General features: G+C 33.7%; 1 protein-coding gene across 1 annotated transcript in view; it reads right to left on the bottom strand.

Annotated features, from left to right (window-relative positions):
• The window catches only part of LOC149799210 (propionyl-CoA carboxylase alpha chain, mitochondrial-like), a 107,931-nt gene extending 91,830 nt beyond the window's left edge, over nt 1-16,101 (bottom strand). The window contains exon 1 of the mRNA XM_089958479.1: nt 15,993-16,101. Within this exon, the coding sequence (XP_089814605.1) occupies nt 15,993-16,070 (78 nt within the window). The 5' untranslated portion in view covers nt 16,071-16,101. The remainder of the gene's footprint in view (nt 1-15,992) is intronic.
• Nucleotides 16,102-16,257: the final 156 nt, after the last annotated feature.

Genomic DNA, 16,257 nt, shown 5'->3' with positions numbered 1-16,257 from the left:
TTTTCTTTCCTGGTTTGGGAACTCAAGTTGGGGTTGTGAGCAATGGCAATAAGTGTTATATCAATGAAAGTGTGGCCAGGGGAGGAGAAGTGTTCTGCAACTGGGATTCTGTACAGCTTCTTTGCCATCCAATCAGACCTATGAATGTTGATGCTTCTGTGTAGCTTTTCAGTTTCTCAGACATACTGAAGGCTACAGATCGTGCATTTGATAATGACATTCTCCGTTTTGCACGTTTTGTTTATAATAATAATAATAATGACTTTATTTAAAGTGGGTGCCACAATTACCTAAGAACTAATCTACCTTGAGGCCCTCATACAAAGAAATGTTTTTTTTTTAGCTGCATCTCTGAAGCCACTGGATATATTGGGTTTGGAGGAAGGAAATAGAATGGGCATTTTGAATACTATTCCAGAGCAGAGCTCCAGAGTATTGGAAACTTTTTTTTAAATAACTCCTTATTTGGTTTGGGAATTTTATACTGTTTGGTATTCATGGATCGCAGGTGGGGAGTATTACCATGTACTGGAATAGTTTGGACCATGTATGTTTAGTTTTTCATTAGTCACCGTGCTAGAAAATGTCTAGGTCTCTATTATATACATGTATTGACAGGTTTTGCAACTTTTATCGCCACAGGAGCCAGATCAACTAGGGTGGTCTTGATTAGTGACTGGTATTAGCTTTGCCCTGACTAGGATGTCCTTGAAGTCTTTTGGCCTCCAGTAAGCTACTACAGGTTGGTTCGGGAGGATTATCTTTAGTGTGTCCGACGATTCCATCATGGGCCAGTGTTTCCCGATGATTTTACCTATTTTGGGGTTGTCTGGATTAATGGTATCCTATCAGCCTTTTCCTTCTTTCCATGTTTTAGGAGGTCATCGCGGTTTGTTTGTTTAGTCCTTTGGATTGCCTCTGCAATCATGTCTTTGTCGTAGCCTCAGTAAATTGTTTAGCTAGCTCTTCAGACCTTTTTAGGAATGTTTCATCGTCGAAGCAAATTCTGCGTATCCTCAGTGCCTGGCTATATGGGATGTTCCTAATGCAGTGTTTGGATGACAGCTGGTTGGGAGGAGATACTAGTGTTTGTTGGTTGGTTTTGAGAAGATGTCTTTATGGAGTATGTTTTCTACCAGTCCAGTTGTTGTTCCCATGAAAACATAGTTTGAGTTGGAGACTTCTGCCGTGAATTTTATTGAGGGATGGAAGTTGTTTGTCTTTGATATGAAATCATCCAGACTTTCTCTTCCAATCTGCCACTTCATCACTATATCATCGATAAAGCGTACCCACTAGTATGGTGCAAGTTCAACTGATGCTAAAAGCAGACCCTCCAGTTTTCCCATAAAAATATTAGCATACGAAGGGGCCATTTTTGTACCCATTATGGTTCCAATTGATTTGGAGGTAGTTTTCTTCATTAAATTCACAGTTATTGAGTTTTAGGACAAGATGCATGTGTGTGTGTGTGTGTGTGATCCATGTGTGTGTGTGTGTGTGTATGTATGTATGTATGTACATCCCCTCTTATACGGTTACCCCTTCTGCACTGGGAAAGTGGCCTTATAAGAGAGGTGGCTTTTCCAGAGGGGGACTAAATTTTGTGTGAGAAGTATATGTAATGTATGTAATAAGCTACATAATTCAAAGCACTTAATATCGTCATTTAATATCTTCATTTAAAAGTAACATTAATTATTAAAAGGTCTTTCTTGTTATATTAATAGACTTATTTAAACTGAATATATAGTAATAGTTCTTATTCTTGGCGTAAGCGTGATATGCAAGAGGGTATTGTAGTCATGCACATTGCAAAACCATTCAAAAACGTCATTTAAATCTTGGCACATACATAATTCACTTTCCATTTGCTCCATTTTCCCACTGCTGACGAATAACCTCATCAGTCACAACATTGTTTATTCATGTCTTTTCAGCATAAAATTGTTTTATTAGCTTTTCTACATAAAATTGTTTGGCAAGTCCATCTTCCCCACCTCACATGATGTTGTCGAGTAGAATAACCAACTTTCTTCTAAAATAATACATCTCAGATTACGTGATAACATGTTAATGTTTGGTCATGACTTATTTGGATGTTGCTAACAGTATGCAATTTAATTATGCAAATGAATCTTTTGTCGTGTGGATGAAATGCCTTCTTTGTAAAGAAGCGACAAATGTGTTTTCATATGATTTTTCGGTCTTTGTCTGGAACCCTGTTTTGTTCATGGTCAATTTCTCTCTGTGTGTTTGTTAATGTACAAAATCTATTTTTAGCTTATGCTGACCCTGTTATGATCTTGACATTTATGTCCGGCTGTAATCATCAAAGAGAAAAACTCAACAGATGTGTGAAGCCCAAAATTCTGTCATAACATTGTTAAGCCCATTTCTTGTAAATATTATTAATCTTACTGTTAAATGTACTTTAGTCAACACATCTTTCAATAACGGAAACTTGACATTGGGAGATATGTACTGACTGTAGAAAATAATCTGATAAATTACCTTACATCACAATATGAATTAATTATTGGTTCTGGATACATTTGAAAAAAAGTGGCCACTCATGAGGACAACATTTTACAATTTTTGTACTTCTTAATACAAACTCGTTGGTGCCAAGGGTTTCTGGTCATAAGAAGTGGGTGGCCGCTGGGGCAGGCGGACCATTCAAGAGGGGGACTACTGTGTATATATATATATATATATATATATATATATATATATATATATATATATAGTTTAGCAAAGGAATATACTCTAGAACCAAAATTAACTCTCAAAAAAAGTCATAATTCCCTTGACCTTTTGGTCACAAAAAGTAGACACTCAACAAATTGAGGTTAAGGCATGTGGTTTAAAACTAAAGTTATTACACAAAACAAATGTTACTTATTCCAGTCAGTGGCTTTGACCTTTGTTCAGCCCTAAAATTCTTTCTACCCATCATGTAGGTCATCCGCAAACTTTGTCAAATGTATATAGTCTATAAATGAAAATGTTGTGCAGAAACCATTTTCTGCTTTCAGTCAGTGAATTTCACTTTTGACCCATAAATCAAGAGACATCTTCCTTACCCTGATTTTGAGTACATAAGAATATGGCAATCTTTGAAATCTTCAAGCCTGGTTTTGCTGTTTGTTTTTTAAATCAATAAATTTAGAAACAAATTCCATATTTTACATTAATTGTTTTTCTTCAACTAATCCGAAGAGCATGCCTTGATGTTTTTTTAAGTTAAATACATTGCACTGTGAATGTCTTTTTTATCTACTGAACCATCATCAATATGCAAGTTTTGCAATACAAGACTTGCAGAAAAAACTGTGCGAACATTTGATGTCTTGGTGTTGATGAAATCTTAAAGACAAGGAATTTGGGTGAGATTTAGGAGATTTCTCTCTCTTCCAGTATCTAGCTGAACCATTGGGTTACCTGCAAATAGGTAAATTTCTATTTGCTGTGAGTCACTATCCCTTACTGAAAGACTAAATTATATGCATTATATCCATGCTGAATATAAAATCAATAAAGTTTTAATGGTATAAATCTGACTGAAATACAAAATCTTTTTTTTTCAGAAAGGATAGGGTACCTTTCCTTTCAGCATCAGAAGTGCAGCATTCAATGATTTCTTTTTCATCTGCACTGACCTGATTATAAGCTAGATTCTTGAATTCTACTTCCTTTGAAATAAACTCAACTTAAACACTGATTGCAGGCAATTGTGGAGACTTTTTCTTCTTCCCTAATTTGATCCACAGGCTAGAAGCCTTTTCTATTTTGACCTTTTCCTTCATAAAATTGTCAGTCTGTGTCAAAGAATTTGGAACCAAAGTTAAAATCTGCTATATCTTAAGATATGCACAACAAGTCCAAATCTGTGATATCTTAAAACATGTACAAAAAGTCAAAATCTGTTATATCTGAAGATGTGGACCACAATGAAAGCAATGTTAATTTCTGACTTATGAATTCATTCAATTGCCTGGAAACCATTAGACAATCAATATCAGCTTACATATGACTTGTTTGAAATTTAGTCATCAACTCCTATATTTGAGAAATCTGAACCAAGAAAAATATTTTGAATTTTGGCCTTTCTGGTTTCCTTTAATCATTTATTTACATTTGTACTGATTACCTTTTAAAACACACACTTCTGCATAGATCTTTCTTTCTGTCCATCAGCAGCACCTCCCTTCATTTGTTCACCTCTTTGAGCTATTTCTCTAACTGCATCAGCTCAGTATTATTCTGCACTTCAATGCTTAAAAAGGTGTCTATTACCAGCATTGCAGTGATTTTCAGTATTACCAGATTAAACACCAATTCCTCAGGTATACTTATTTTCAAAGATTTACAACAAATAACTCTTCTTCTGTGGATATTTCAAATGTCACTGACTTATCTGAGTTCTTGTAACAAAACTGTACCACAAATTCAAATTTTCTACTAAGTCATTATCTGTGTGAACCAGACTTGGGTTCAATTACTTTTGTCAATTACAATCATTTGGTCTGAGTATTTTATGCATCTGTTATATTATAAATATACATTACAAGCAAACATAAATACACTGACATGAAAATGATTTTGTTTGATATAATTTACATGTCTAATAACTGGAGGATAATGTGTATATTTTCAAAATTGTATCATTTGATTGGTATCAAAAAAACACATTTATCTTTGCTTTTGTAACTGACTTGTAATTGAGCAAATACACAAATCTAGACCTTCAATAACAAATACCAATACAATTACATCATATTGGTGATGTTCAATTACAGTTACAAATACAGTGTAATTGTAATTATTTACTCAATTACACTAAGTACTTTGTGACTGAAGCCAGGTCTGGTGTGAAAGGACTGACTCTTGTGTGACAGTTTATAATCAACAAACTGAAAGTTGCATCAAGAACACAAGACCATGTAAGCCTACTCTGTACAATCTTTCGATCAAACTGCCCATAATCAGTTAGGTAAAAACTGCATGCAACCAGAAACAATGGTGACTCACTCATAGGATAATAATTAAATACTGGTCTGTGTTTATTGGCAATAACACCATGAAACCACGCTTATCAAACCAGTTCACTAAAACAACCCATTTTGTGTCTGCCACAAATTAATCAGGTATGTGACAAGGCATTAATTCATCAACCAACAGATGAATCAGGTATGATCAAAATTTCAAACACAATCACCTAACTACATGCACTAGCTACTGACTGACCAATGGTCAGCTTTCACCAGCAAAAAAAAAATAAACATTGTTCTGTGAACATCTTTGCAAAATAGTTAAACTGGATACAATGATATATATCAATTAAGTAATAAAATACTTTATAAACAAAATATTTAGCTGCCATGCTAAGGACACAAAATCCCCTCAAGAACAATTAAATGGTTGGTCCATTTCACTTCTGATAATGTTCACAAAACCCTTGTTTACATTCTGATGACAACTAACAATTATAAAAATTTTGTATTTTCAGGTGCAGAATTCTACATAATTGTGGTTTGTGATCTACAAATGTATGCCTTCAGCTTGGCCTACAGGTCAGTGTATTTCATCCTGATTTGTAGCGATAATTATTCAGGAAATTGTAGTTCTGTGTTTTGAATGCTGCAAAAACCTCCATTCTATCAATCAAAGATGAAAACAGAAATGAAAACCTTAGAAGCATGGATCTTTTTTTATATCAGTAGAAACACTAGCTTCACATTTCTGAGGTGGTTTATGTGATATACAATTACAGAAACACTCCCTCCATATCAATGGACCCATCGGCTACCAACTCTCTGAACTAAATGGATTTGAATATAATGTTGTGATCTCAGTTCCTTTACAGTGGAAAACATAGTAACGAGGGCTTAAGTCACTAATCCCAAAGCTTAGTTAACCATCAAACAAATGCATAGGTATTGCTTGATATATTTAACCAGCAATGCATTTCAAAGTCTGCATGAGCTAATTATAATTCATTCTGTACAAATTAGTGCTAGTTACGTATAACCAATGAAATATGGGAAAAAGAAACTATATTCCACATTTACACGTCACATGCTTTGCTTTGTTTGTACATTAATTGCTTTCGATACAATTAATAAGACAATCTTCATAATGTGGGAGATTTAAAGATTGCACCACCATGGGGAGCTAAGTATTAGCAGTTTACCTGTGTCTTTCAAGAACTTCAAAATAAAAATGCTTCATTTTGTCAATGGGCTCAAGGTTTCTTTCAGGCAAATTAGATAACACTTTTCTGGACAGGCCAGATGCGCAACCAAGTTAGAATGAGAGGGGCTTGATCCAGAGTTACAGGAGACCCTGGGCATCTTGCAATAAAATTTTGTTTAGCTCTGGCTCTCCTTCATTCTTGTGTCCTTCATTACAACACAATTATGTATATATGCTGCAACACTTTGGATCCTGTGACAAAATGTATAAAATTTAAAACTAAGACTGAGCATTGTCACTAATAAGACACTATTTTTTTTCAGACAGTATCAGATATTATATTTCTAACTTTACCTGTAGCACATCGAAAACTGCCCAAGTCACTAATTAGCCACTATTGTAATTAGTCAACTATTGCACTTGGTAACAGTACACATGGACTGCTAAAATTGCTTGTTTCTTACACTAAAGCAATTCAAGCAGATCAGTCAGTTAAGCTCTGTAGACACACGTCAGTGATCAAGTACATCAAAGACATGAAGATGCTAATGCTTACTGTCAGATGTTGCTGTCCACAAGTCAATAAACAATGGTCTACAATAACCTTATGTTGTATTTGTCATGTAAAACTATTAAGTACTCCAATACTACCCATGAGCATATTATCCAATCACCAGACAGAAAACAATGGTCACTGAAAGCCCATGAATGCATTATCCAATCACCAGACAGACAACAATGGTCACTGAAAGCCCATGAGTGCAATATCCAATCACCAGACAGAAAACAATGGTCACTGAAAGCCCATGAATGCATTATCCAATCACCAGACAGACAACAATGGTCACTGAAAGCCCATGAGTGCAATATCCAATCACCAGACAGACAACAATGGTCACTGAAAGCCCATGAATGCATTATCCAATCACCAGACACGCAACAATGGTCAATGAAAACCCATGAGTGCATTATCCATTCACCAGACAGACAACAATGGTCAATGAAAGCCCATGAGTGTAGTATTCAATCATCAAACAGACAACAATGGTCACTGAAAGCCCATGAGCGCATTATCGAATCACCAGACAGACAACAATGGTCACTGAAAACCCATGAGTGCAGTATTAAATCCTCAGACAGAAAACAATGGTCACTGACAGAAATGCTGACATAAAGTACCCTTTTAATAAGGCATTTTATGGCAACATGTTTTTTTTTTTAAAATTAGCTAGATTTATAAGTGAATACAGATAATGTGAACTGTTTCTTTATTACCTAATAGCAAACTGTGATGAATCAAATGACATACAACAAAAAAGCAAGAAGGAATCCACATCATGCTTAGTAAAAAGTGCTTATTCTATCTGGACTTTGTGAACATTTTGGCTTCTATGGGTTTACAATGGATTACATACACGCATGCATGTTTGTTATTTCTACTTTATAATTGCTAAAAGTGTGCTCCACATGACAATGTATCATTTCAGAGTTGCTAAACATGTGCTACATGTCTTATCATTTCACAGTAGCTAATAGTGTGCTTACAAAGTCACATTTTTGAGTTGTTAAGTGTGCTAACTATGATGTCACATCATTTTAGAGCTGCTAAAAGTGTACTAACTATGATATCACATCATTTTAGAGTTGCAAAAAGTGTGCTAACAATGAAGTCAAATCATTTTAGAGCTGCTAACAGTATTCTTCACTTGATATTGCATCATTCAGTCACTATTTATCACATGAAACATGCTTTCAGTGGAAGACATAATATTTAACTGACAAAAAAATAACTTGACATTACTAATTGTGCTTTAAAAATACATTAGATGTTCATTTATTTCCTGACAAAATAGATCCAGAAATAGTAAATATGTAACTTTTTACCTGAACTGCAATCAGAATTTAGTCAAAGATTAACTTTTCTAAGTGACTGAAATTTTCTTCATTTTAAGTTGCTATAAACTTAAAGGCAATGCAGTGGTAGCTCCAATGAGCATCGACATCTATCAATGGCCAGTGCTGCATCAGTTATTTTATTGTTATTCATGTGATCTGATCTATCAAACATAGAACAATATGGATTCAATGAATACAACATGAAGATCTGTAGTGTGTCTTTATTTATTTTTTAAGACAGTTTATTTTTACGACCAATTTAAATAGTGAATGCTGACATTAAATTATATTTACTTTTGACTGCCAACAGTACCCTGATTACATTATGGCAAGAGATGATAAGTAAGAAAATACTATTTAACAATCTGTCACTAGAAGTAGAACAAAACTATTATTTTTTAAAGTCTAACCTAGAAACACTTCAAAAGTATTCTGAAACAACCACAGAAACATAGAGAAGAGCACAAACACAAATGTCTTCATACCATAGTACATGGATTTCAACAAAAGCTAACAGCCATCAATTTGTTGCCTATGTTTATACTGGAATCATATCCATCAATTCCATAATTTCAAAAAAGTATATTTTAAAAGTCCTTGATCATAATGCTGTATTCTGTTGAGATGATGCATGCAATAAAGATTACCATCTTCTGCCACTTGATTAAAATTAGATTAAGATTAGAAGACACTTGCTCTTAACAAAAATGAACATGTTCAATGATAATAATAAATGGAGGAAGAGACACACTTTACTTTTCAGCAAATAAAGCCTCAAAAAGTGGTTTGTAACAAATTATCACAGAATTCCACAAATTATGCATTAAAGAGAGGATGCAGTAAAACTGAGACTTAATTAAAAGGTTAGCAATTGGTGATTGATACAATACAGAAATGATGATCAACATGGTGATTGATGCAATACAGAAATGATGATCAACATGGTGATTGATACAATACAGAAATGATGATCGACATTGTGATTGACACAATATACAAATGATAATCAACTTGGTGATTTACACACTATACAAATGATGATCAACATGGTGATTGATACAACACAGAAATGATAATCAACATGGTGATTAACACAATATACAAATGATAATCAACATGGTGATAGATACAATATACGAATCGATGTTCAACATTGTAATTGATACAATATACAAATGATGATCAACATCGTGATTGATACAATATACAAATGATAATCAACATGGTGATTAACACAATATACAAATGATAATCAACATGGTGATAGATACAATATACGAATCAATGTTCAACATTGTAACTGATACAATATACAAATGATGATCAACATCGTGATTGACACAATATACAAATGATAATCAACATGGTGATTGACACAATATAGAAAAGATAATCAACATGGTGATTGACACAATATACAAATGATAATCAACATGATGATTAACACAATATAGAAATGATGATGAACATGGTGATCTATATGTGAATGATCAATTTGGTGATTGATATAATACAGAAATGATGATCAACATGATTACTGACAAAATAAAGAAATGATAATCAACATGGTGTTTGAAACAATATAGAAATGATGATCAACATGGTGATCAATATGTGAATGAAGATCAACTTGGTGATTGATACAATATATGAATGATGATTGACATGGTGATTGACACAATATAGAAATGATGATCGACATGGTGATCAATATGTGAATAATGATCAATTGGTGATTGATATAATATAGAAATGATGATCAACATGATTACTGACAAAATAAAGAAATGATAATCAACATGGTGATTGACACAATATAGAAATGATGATCAACATGGTGATCAACTTGGTGATTGATACAATACTGATTGATGATCGACATGGTGATTGACACAATACAGAAATGATGATCGACATGGTGATTGTCACAATATACAAATGATGATCGACATGGTAATTGATACAATATACAAATGATGATCAATATGGTGATTGACAAAATAAAGAAATGATGATCAACATGGTGATTGACAAAATAAAGAAATGATGATCAACATGGTGACTGACAAAATAAAGAAATGATGATCAACATAGTGATTGAAACAATATAGAAATGATGATCAACGTCGTGATTGATACAATATACAAATGATAATCAACATGGTGATTGCACAATATATAAATGATAATCAACATGGTGATTGATACAATATACAAAACAGCAGTTTATAAAGTAAGACAGCAAAATGGCTGCATTGACTAGATGTTGAGAAATGACTGATTTAAAACAAAGAAAATTAGTTTGGTTAAGTACCACATGTTTACTAAAATGATGCTACACTATCCTTAAAACCTTTTAACATAATTATTTTCATTTATTTTCTATTAACTGATTGTATATCTGGTTTAGAAGTGATTTCTTATCTGTTCATTTCAAACATTACTGTTACACTGGTGTGTAAATCATTCTATTGTCGATGGCATGACATAGCATTATCCTGACTCTAATTTTCAAATTCAAGTATTACACATTATGCCACAGCTCTGAGGAATATTCTGACTTATTTCTCTAGAAAATGTCAGTCTGATACTGACACAAACTGTGAGAATGAATATGTCTGAAAACTGATGAGTGTTTTTTGTAATGCCTTGTCAACAGTGATACATAGATTATGCTGTTATCGAGCAAAACTTGTCAATAAAATAGGATTTTAAAAGTTTTTTTTTTTTGCCATGTCATTCTCATAACTCTTGTTTAAGATTTTTACTCTTAACTTTCTTGGAAATTACAGGCCAGAAGTCAATGACCCTTCAGTTTCAAGTCATATGGGAAACCATGTCCTTGCAGTAGAAACAAATTGTAAAATCATTAGATGAATTTCAATAGGTTGTCCTTTATTAAAGAGAATGACAAAGATTTAATCTCACACATTTTGGTTAACATTTCTATTGTGGATGATACTAAAAAATGCCACAGGTCACATAATGAAATCAATTTCATTGGATAATAAATTGATTAAAAAAATAAAAAATTAAAAACTACATAAAATTTCATGCAATTTAAATTATTTTGATTCATGCAACATATTACACTTCCATGGCCTTAAACTAAGTAACAGAAAAAAGGAAAAACCAATATGTTTTGTCTAATTCAACAAATTATTTCTCAAAAACACTAAATGAGAATTTAAATGTAACTTACAGTAATATAAATTAAATTTGAAAAAGTTCTACAAATTATATCATAAGTCCAGAAGTAGTGAGTGTTCTGAATTAATTCCAGATTAGAATGTGATGATATACCAGTAGCCTCAAACCTACTGATGTGCCTCAATGTATAACAATTATATAATCCAGAATGTCTTTGAATAAATTCACAATCAATGAAAAACAGTTTTTAGTCCAAAAGTCAATAAGCACTTTGTAATTCCAATGAATTACAATAAATAAATCCTATTAAACTGTAAATGAATCAGTTTTCTTTCATACATTCCTGAATTTCATGGCATTTAGAATGAGTGTCTTCTTTCAGCCATATTCTTCTCACGGTTTGAGTTGGTATCAGAAAGAATTATTCCACTAGATATATGTTAAAACAGGAATGAATAATTTTTATGTAAACAACTTTATATATACACCACCACTTGACCTTTGTCACAATAACCCTTTCTGATAAATCTCCATCATCTTACTAGAAAAGTATCCCAAACTGTGTGCAAGGTCAGGTCTGTTTACATAAATCTTAGCAAGTCAACCTGACCAACATCAGGTGGATCATAACTTTACTTTTTTCAAGGGAAAAATCAATGTCCTGAATTAAAGTTCAAGTAAATATGTTGCTTACAAATGATCATTGTTTTAAAATACAAAAACGTAATCAAAATCAAGGACAAAAATTTGATGTGTAACATGATGTATACAAACGATCATTACAATCTACAATCATGGACAAAAGTTAAACACACAATATAAATGTAGCTATACATAACAAACATCTGAGAGAAAGCTTTCCAAAAATTTCTTATTTAATAATAATTCCTGATTTTGTTTAATTCTGAAACACTGATTAGGGCCAATTTCCACATGAATAGAGATAGCTCCTCTTTGTTACTGTGTAAAACAAACTTTAGTCATTTTGGGATTTGGTGGAAAAAGCTGAAATGCAAGACACCAATTGCATCTTTGTCCTACAATGTAAGCAATATCATAGGTCTCTAAATGATGATGTTACTGTATACTGTATTGTAACTGAAACACTAAAGAACCAATCAGACTTAATATACTGAACATAAAGATCAGATAAGACCATCATGAACTGGTTGGCAGTGTTTCCCTTTACGCACATTTGTGCGTCAGGGACGCACGCTGGAGAAAATTGACACACACATTTTGTTGCCATGCGTTTTTCTGATGCAAAGGATTTTCATAATGTGATCAGGATTTATTTAATACCCAATGCATTGGACGATGGATGGCATTGTATTTTCTTCTAGCATAGGCATTGACTGGTTCCCCGCTTTGTTTGCTCCTTGCCTTGCACTCCTCTATTCGTGTAGCAGAGTGCAACGCAGGGAACATTTGAAACAATGAACCAGACTAGCAAAGGCAATGTTATGACGGAGTAGCTTCCCCTAATCTCGCAAGCTCTCATGTGATTTTCATTAAGCTCAGCAAGCCGTCATCTAGTTGTTTAATCTCATTGCTTGATGCACTAGAAAGTGATCTTCAGATTAAAATGTCGTGCACTAAAAATAATTAGCGAATAAAGTGAAAGATGCAGAACACAAAAGAGTAACCGTGGATCTAACTTTAATGAAAAATGGAGAAAATAATGCCTTGACTGAATACGGTATTCATACATTAGGATTACCGGTGTGACTTATGATCGCGTGATTGTGAAGACTGCAAAAGTGAATAATCCTTTCTTGACAGTGTTTTAGAATTTTTAAAAATCTGCCCTCGTTCGCCACAAGATATCTGGAGAACACATTATAACCTAAGACATTCTTTCACAACAAAAAAATCAGTAAACTTGCATAGACAAACGCGTTATTTGGATTACAAAGTCAGCGGGTCATTGCAGATTTTGTTGGTTTTTAACTCTGCTGCAATAAAAGACAGATCTTAAAGTTCAAGTGTAACTTATTCAAAAGAAGATAATCATTATCTTCCTTGATATTTGGATAAATATGTTCTAGGACAAAGTACAATGAAACTGATGATAGTACACATTTTATGAAAGGCAGTAATTTGACTGCCATTTTGTTAAAAAGATTTATTTGGCTTTTTGTATTGGCATGTATGTACTGTGTTGGGCTATACTATTGCATCATATTGATTATAAGGAGACTGTTAAAAGAACGACTTTAAAAGAAAAATGAACTAATAAAATTATTCTTTGAATGGACAGCACATTTGTTAATTTTGCATGTTGATTTATTTGTATGTTTAGAGAGAGAGAATGTTGTGCAAGTTGCAATATCCTATTTGAAGCTCAAAAAGTATGTCATATGAAAATTTGTCAGTACATTTTTGACCCCCACATTTTTTATTTGACCCCCAATTCTGACACCAAGGGGTTTTTTTTACCCTCAATTTTACACCCCTGGGGGATACACTGTGGTTGGAGTTGTAACAAAATACCATTACACTGAAAATTATGACAAAAGTGTGACCCTCAAAATGAATAATCATCCATACAAGATAATGAAGTTTACAGAATTTTCCTATAACCTTGTAATGTAGTTTTATTTGGTAATTATTCTATTTAGGTAATGTCCACATTTGTATCCTTCATTGCAAAGATTTTTCTTTTTGAAACATGTTTTCCCAATACAATTATTAAAATTGTATGTAAAAGCCACTTTAACACATTGTTGAATTATCATGATGCAAGCCACCAGATTTAAATGCAATGTGTATGTAGTCTATTTTTATGCATGCATTAGGGAAAAAACTAAAGGAAATTTGTGTAAACTAAACCTAGAAGGAAATGATTATTTCACTAAAAGTCAGCTAAATTATGACAGAAACAAATGGATGTGTTGGCTGGAATGTGATGGATGCCAGGAATGCTGAATTCCAATTAAGTTGACGTACATTTCTTTAACAAAACAAAAACAAATATACTAATACTGAAGAAAATGTTTAGATAGGAAAGTTTTGTAAAGATACTTATCCTCTTAACTGATTTTCACATTCCTGGCTTCCAATGCATTCCAGACAAATGAAATGCAAGTCAATGGAACTTGCAAACACATCCTATTGTTTGTGTACGTATGTGATTTGGATATTTAATGTAGCTTTAACAATTTTCCAGCAATATCATTAAATTGTCTGCTGTGTGGCAGTTTACAGTGATGTCTGGCACTGTGGCATCATACCGCAGACATGTAGCATGATGTCTCACCCAGTCAAATTATCCTGACACCAGGCCGACCAGTCCTAACACTAACCTCTTAAATGCTGAGCACCAAGCGAGGTAACTGCTAGTACCATTTTTATAAGTCTTTGGTATGACATGGCTGGAGTTTAAACATAAGACTACCACACCCCATCCTTTTGGTTCTGTCACAATTTAATTATAAAAAAAACATCAGAGTAAGTAAAGTCTGACAAGAGCAATATGACTTTAATTTGTAGAAAAGCATAAATTTGGGCTGCCAAGTAGGTGAGATATTCCTAACATCTGGCCTCTCATTCACCTGTCAATTGACCTGGGAACACTCTACACAATGCCATTATTTAGGCAGCAAGACAGTGGTCCAGAAACATAAATATCAGGTGTTGGTTTTCCAATTGCAGCTTCAAGTGCCCAGTTGTGATCCACGACAGGTGGTGCTCTAATAATGTGGCCAAATAGCTGGAAGCAGCTAGACCAGATATTATCTGTGACCACAGGAGTTCATTACAAAGAAAGTTTGGCGTATCCGTCCATGAATCAAGTATATATCGTTAATGTACATTGTGATGCATTTTAATTTTTGTGGCATAAACAAATAGTGATTTTGGTAAATATGGTGCTGATTGCTGATTACATTGTTGCACAGTACACTGTTAAATCCTGAAACATACTTATTGTTGAACTACAGATTCGAGGTTGCTTGGATCTTACCTTTTGGTCAATGGTGAAATTCAAGACTATCTGAATGCAAAACAGCACTTCTAGACGGCATTTGTCCATATGTCAAAATAAGTGAACAATTATTGCATTTTCTCCATTATGTCACAAACTGAATGAAGTTTTGAAAATTGAACTATTCTTGATTACGACTGGCTTAAGCTGGAAATTACCAGACACAATTAGGATAAACTAGCAGTGTTGGAACCACCGAGGGGTGCGGACTGGTGTCTTCCCTTGTGTTATATTGTTACAGGTTAGAACCCCCATCCCTTGATTCATGGACGGATACTCCAAATTTTCTTTATAACGAACCCGTGTCTGTGACTGGCAATATGTTTGTTCTGTTTCTGATGTCTGCATTTGTGATATGTTAGGTGCGCGAGACATGGAGGATACTGCAGAAGCACCCTTGACCAAAGGTATTAATAACTGAATGTCAGCGTGTCCGCAACATATTTAGTTGCAGTGGATTAAATATCAAACGAGTTTGTCAAGTTTGACAACCTTAGCATTTTTTTTATTGAAAAAAAAACGATTATGATTATAGCTACATCAAAAATAATATCTAGGAATTGGAAATAAATTTGAGTTGGTAATTGTACGGTAAAAATGCGTGGCTATATTATCCTTCAAAACAAAACAATTTGTCTATGGTCAAGGCCAAACGAGGTCAATGTCATAAAGCCTAAAGAGCAAATCTGAGGATGACAGTGGTCAACTTACATAATTAATCGATTTTAGTTCAAATTAATTAAAGAAAGAAACATTTAATTACCCTTGATACTGTAGCATATCGCAAAGAACTGCATTTCAATAATGCACTTGGCAGCTGCATCCTCATACTGGCGGCCATGATTGTACTGCTTCAGCCTGGTTAATATATGTATTATCCAAATTGAACTAAAACCCCGTTAAGAGATGTCGCTGCGTTATAGTCAAACAAAACCGGAATGGCATAAAAGGACTTTCCATTGCCACCATTTAAAACCTAAACACCTGACAAAAGTTGGCTGTCCCGCCTGCAGTTATCTGTAGATGAT

The sequence above is a fragment of the Sinohyriopsis cumingii genome, chromosome 5 (genome assembly GCF_028554795.1).
Source record: "Sinohyriopsis cumingii isolate HCF-2022 chromosome 5, ASM2855479v2, whole genome shotgun sequence".
Lineage (NCBI taxonomy): Eukaryota > Metazoa > Mollusca > Bivalvia > Unionida > Unionidae > Sinohyriopsis > Sinohyriopsis cumingii.
The sequence above is the reverse complement of the archived record's forward strand: the minus strand, read 5'-3'. Positions and strand labels throughout refer to the sequence as shown.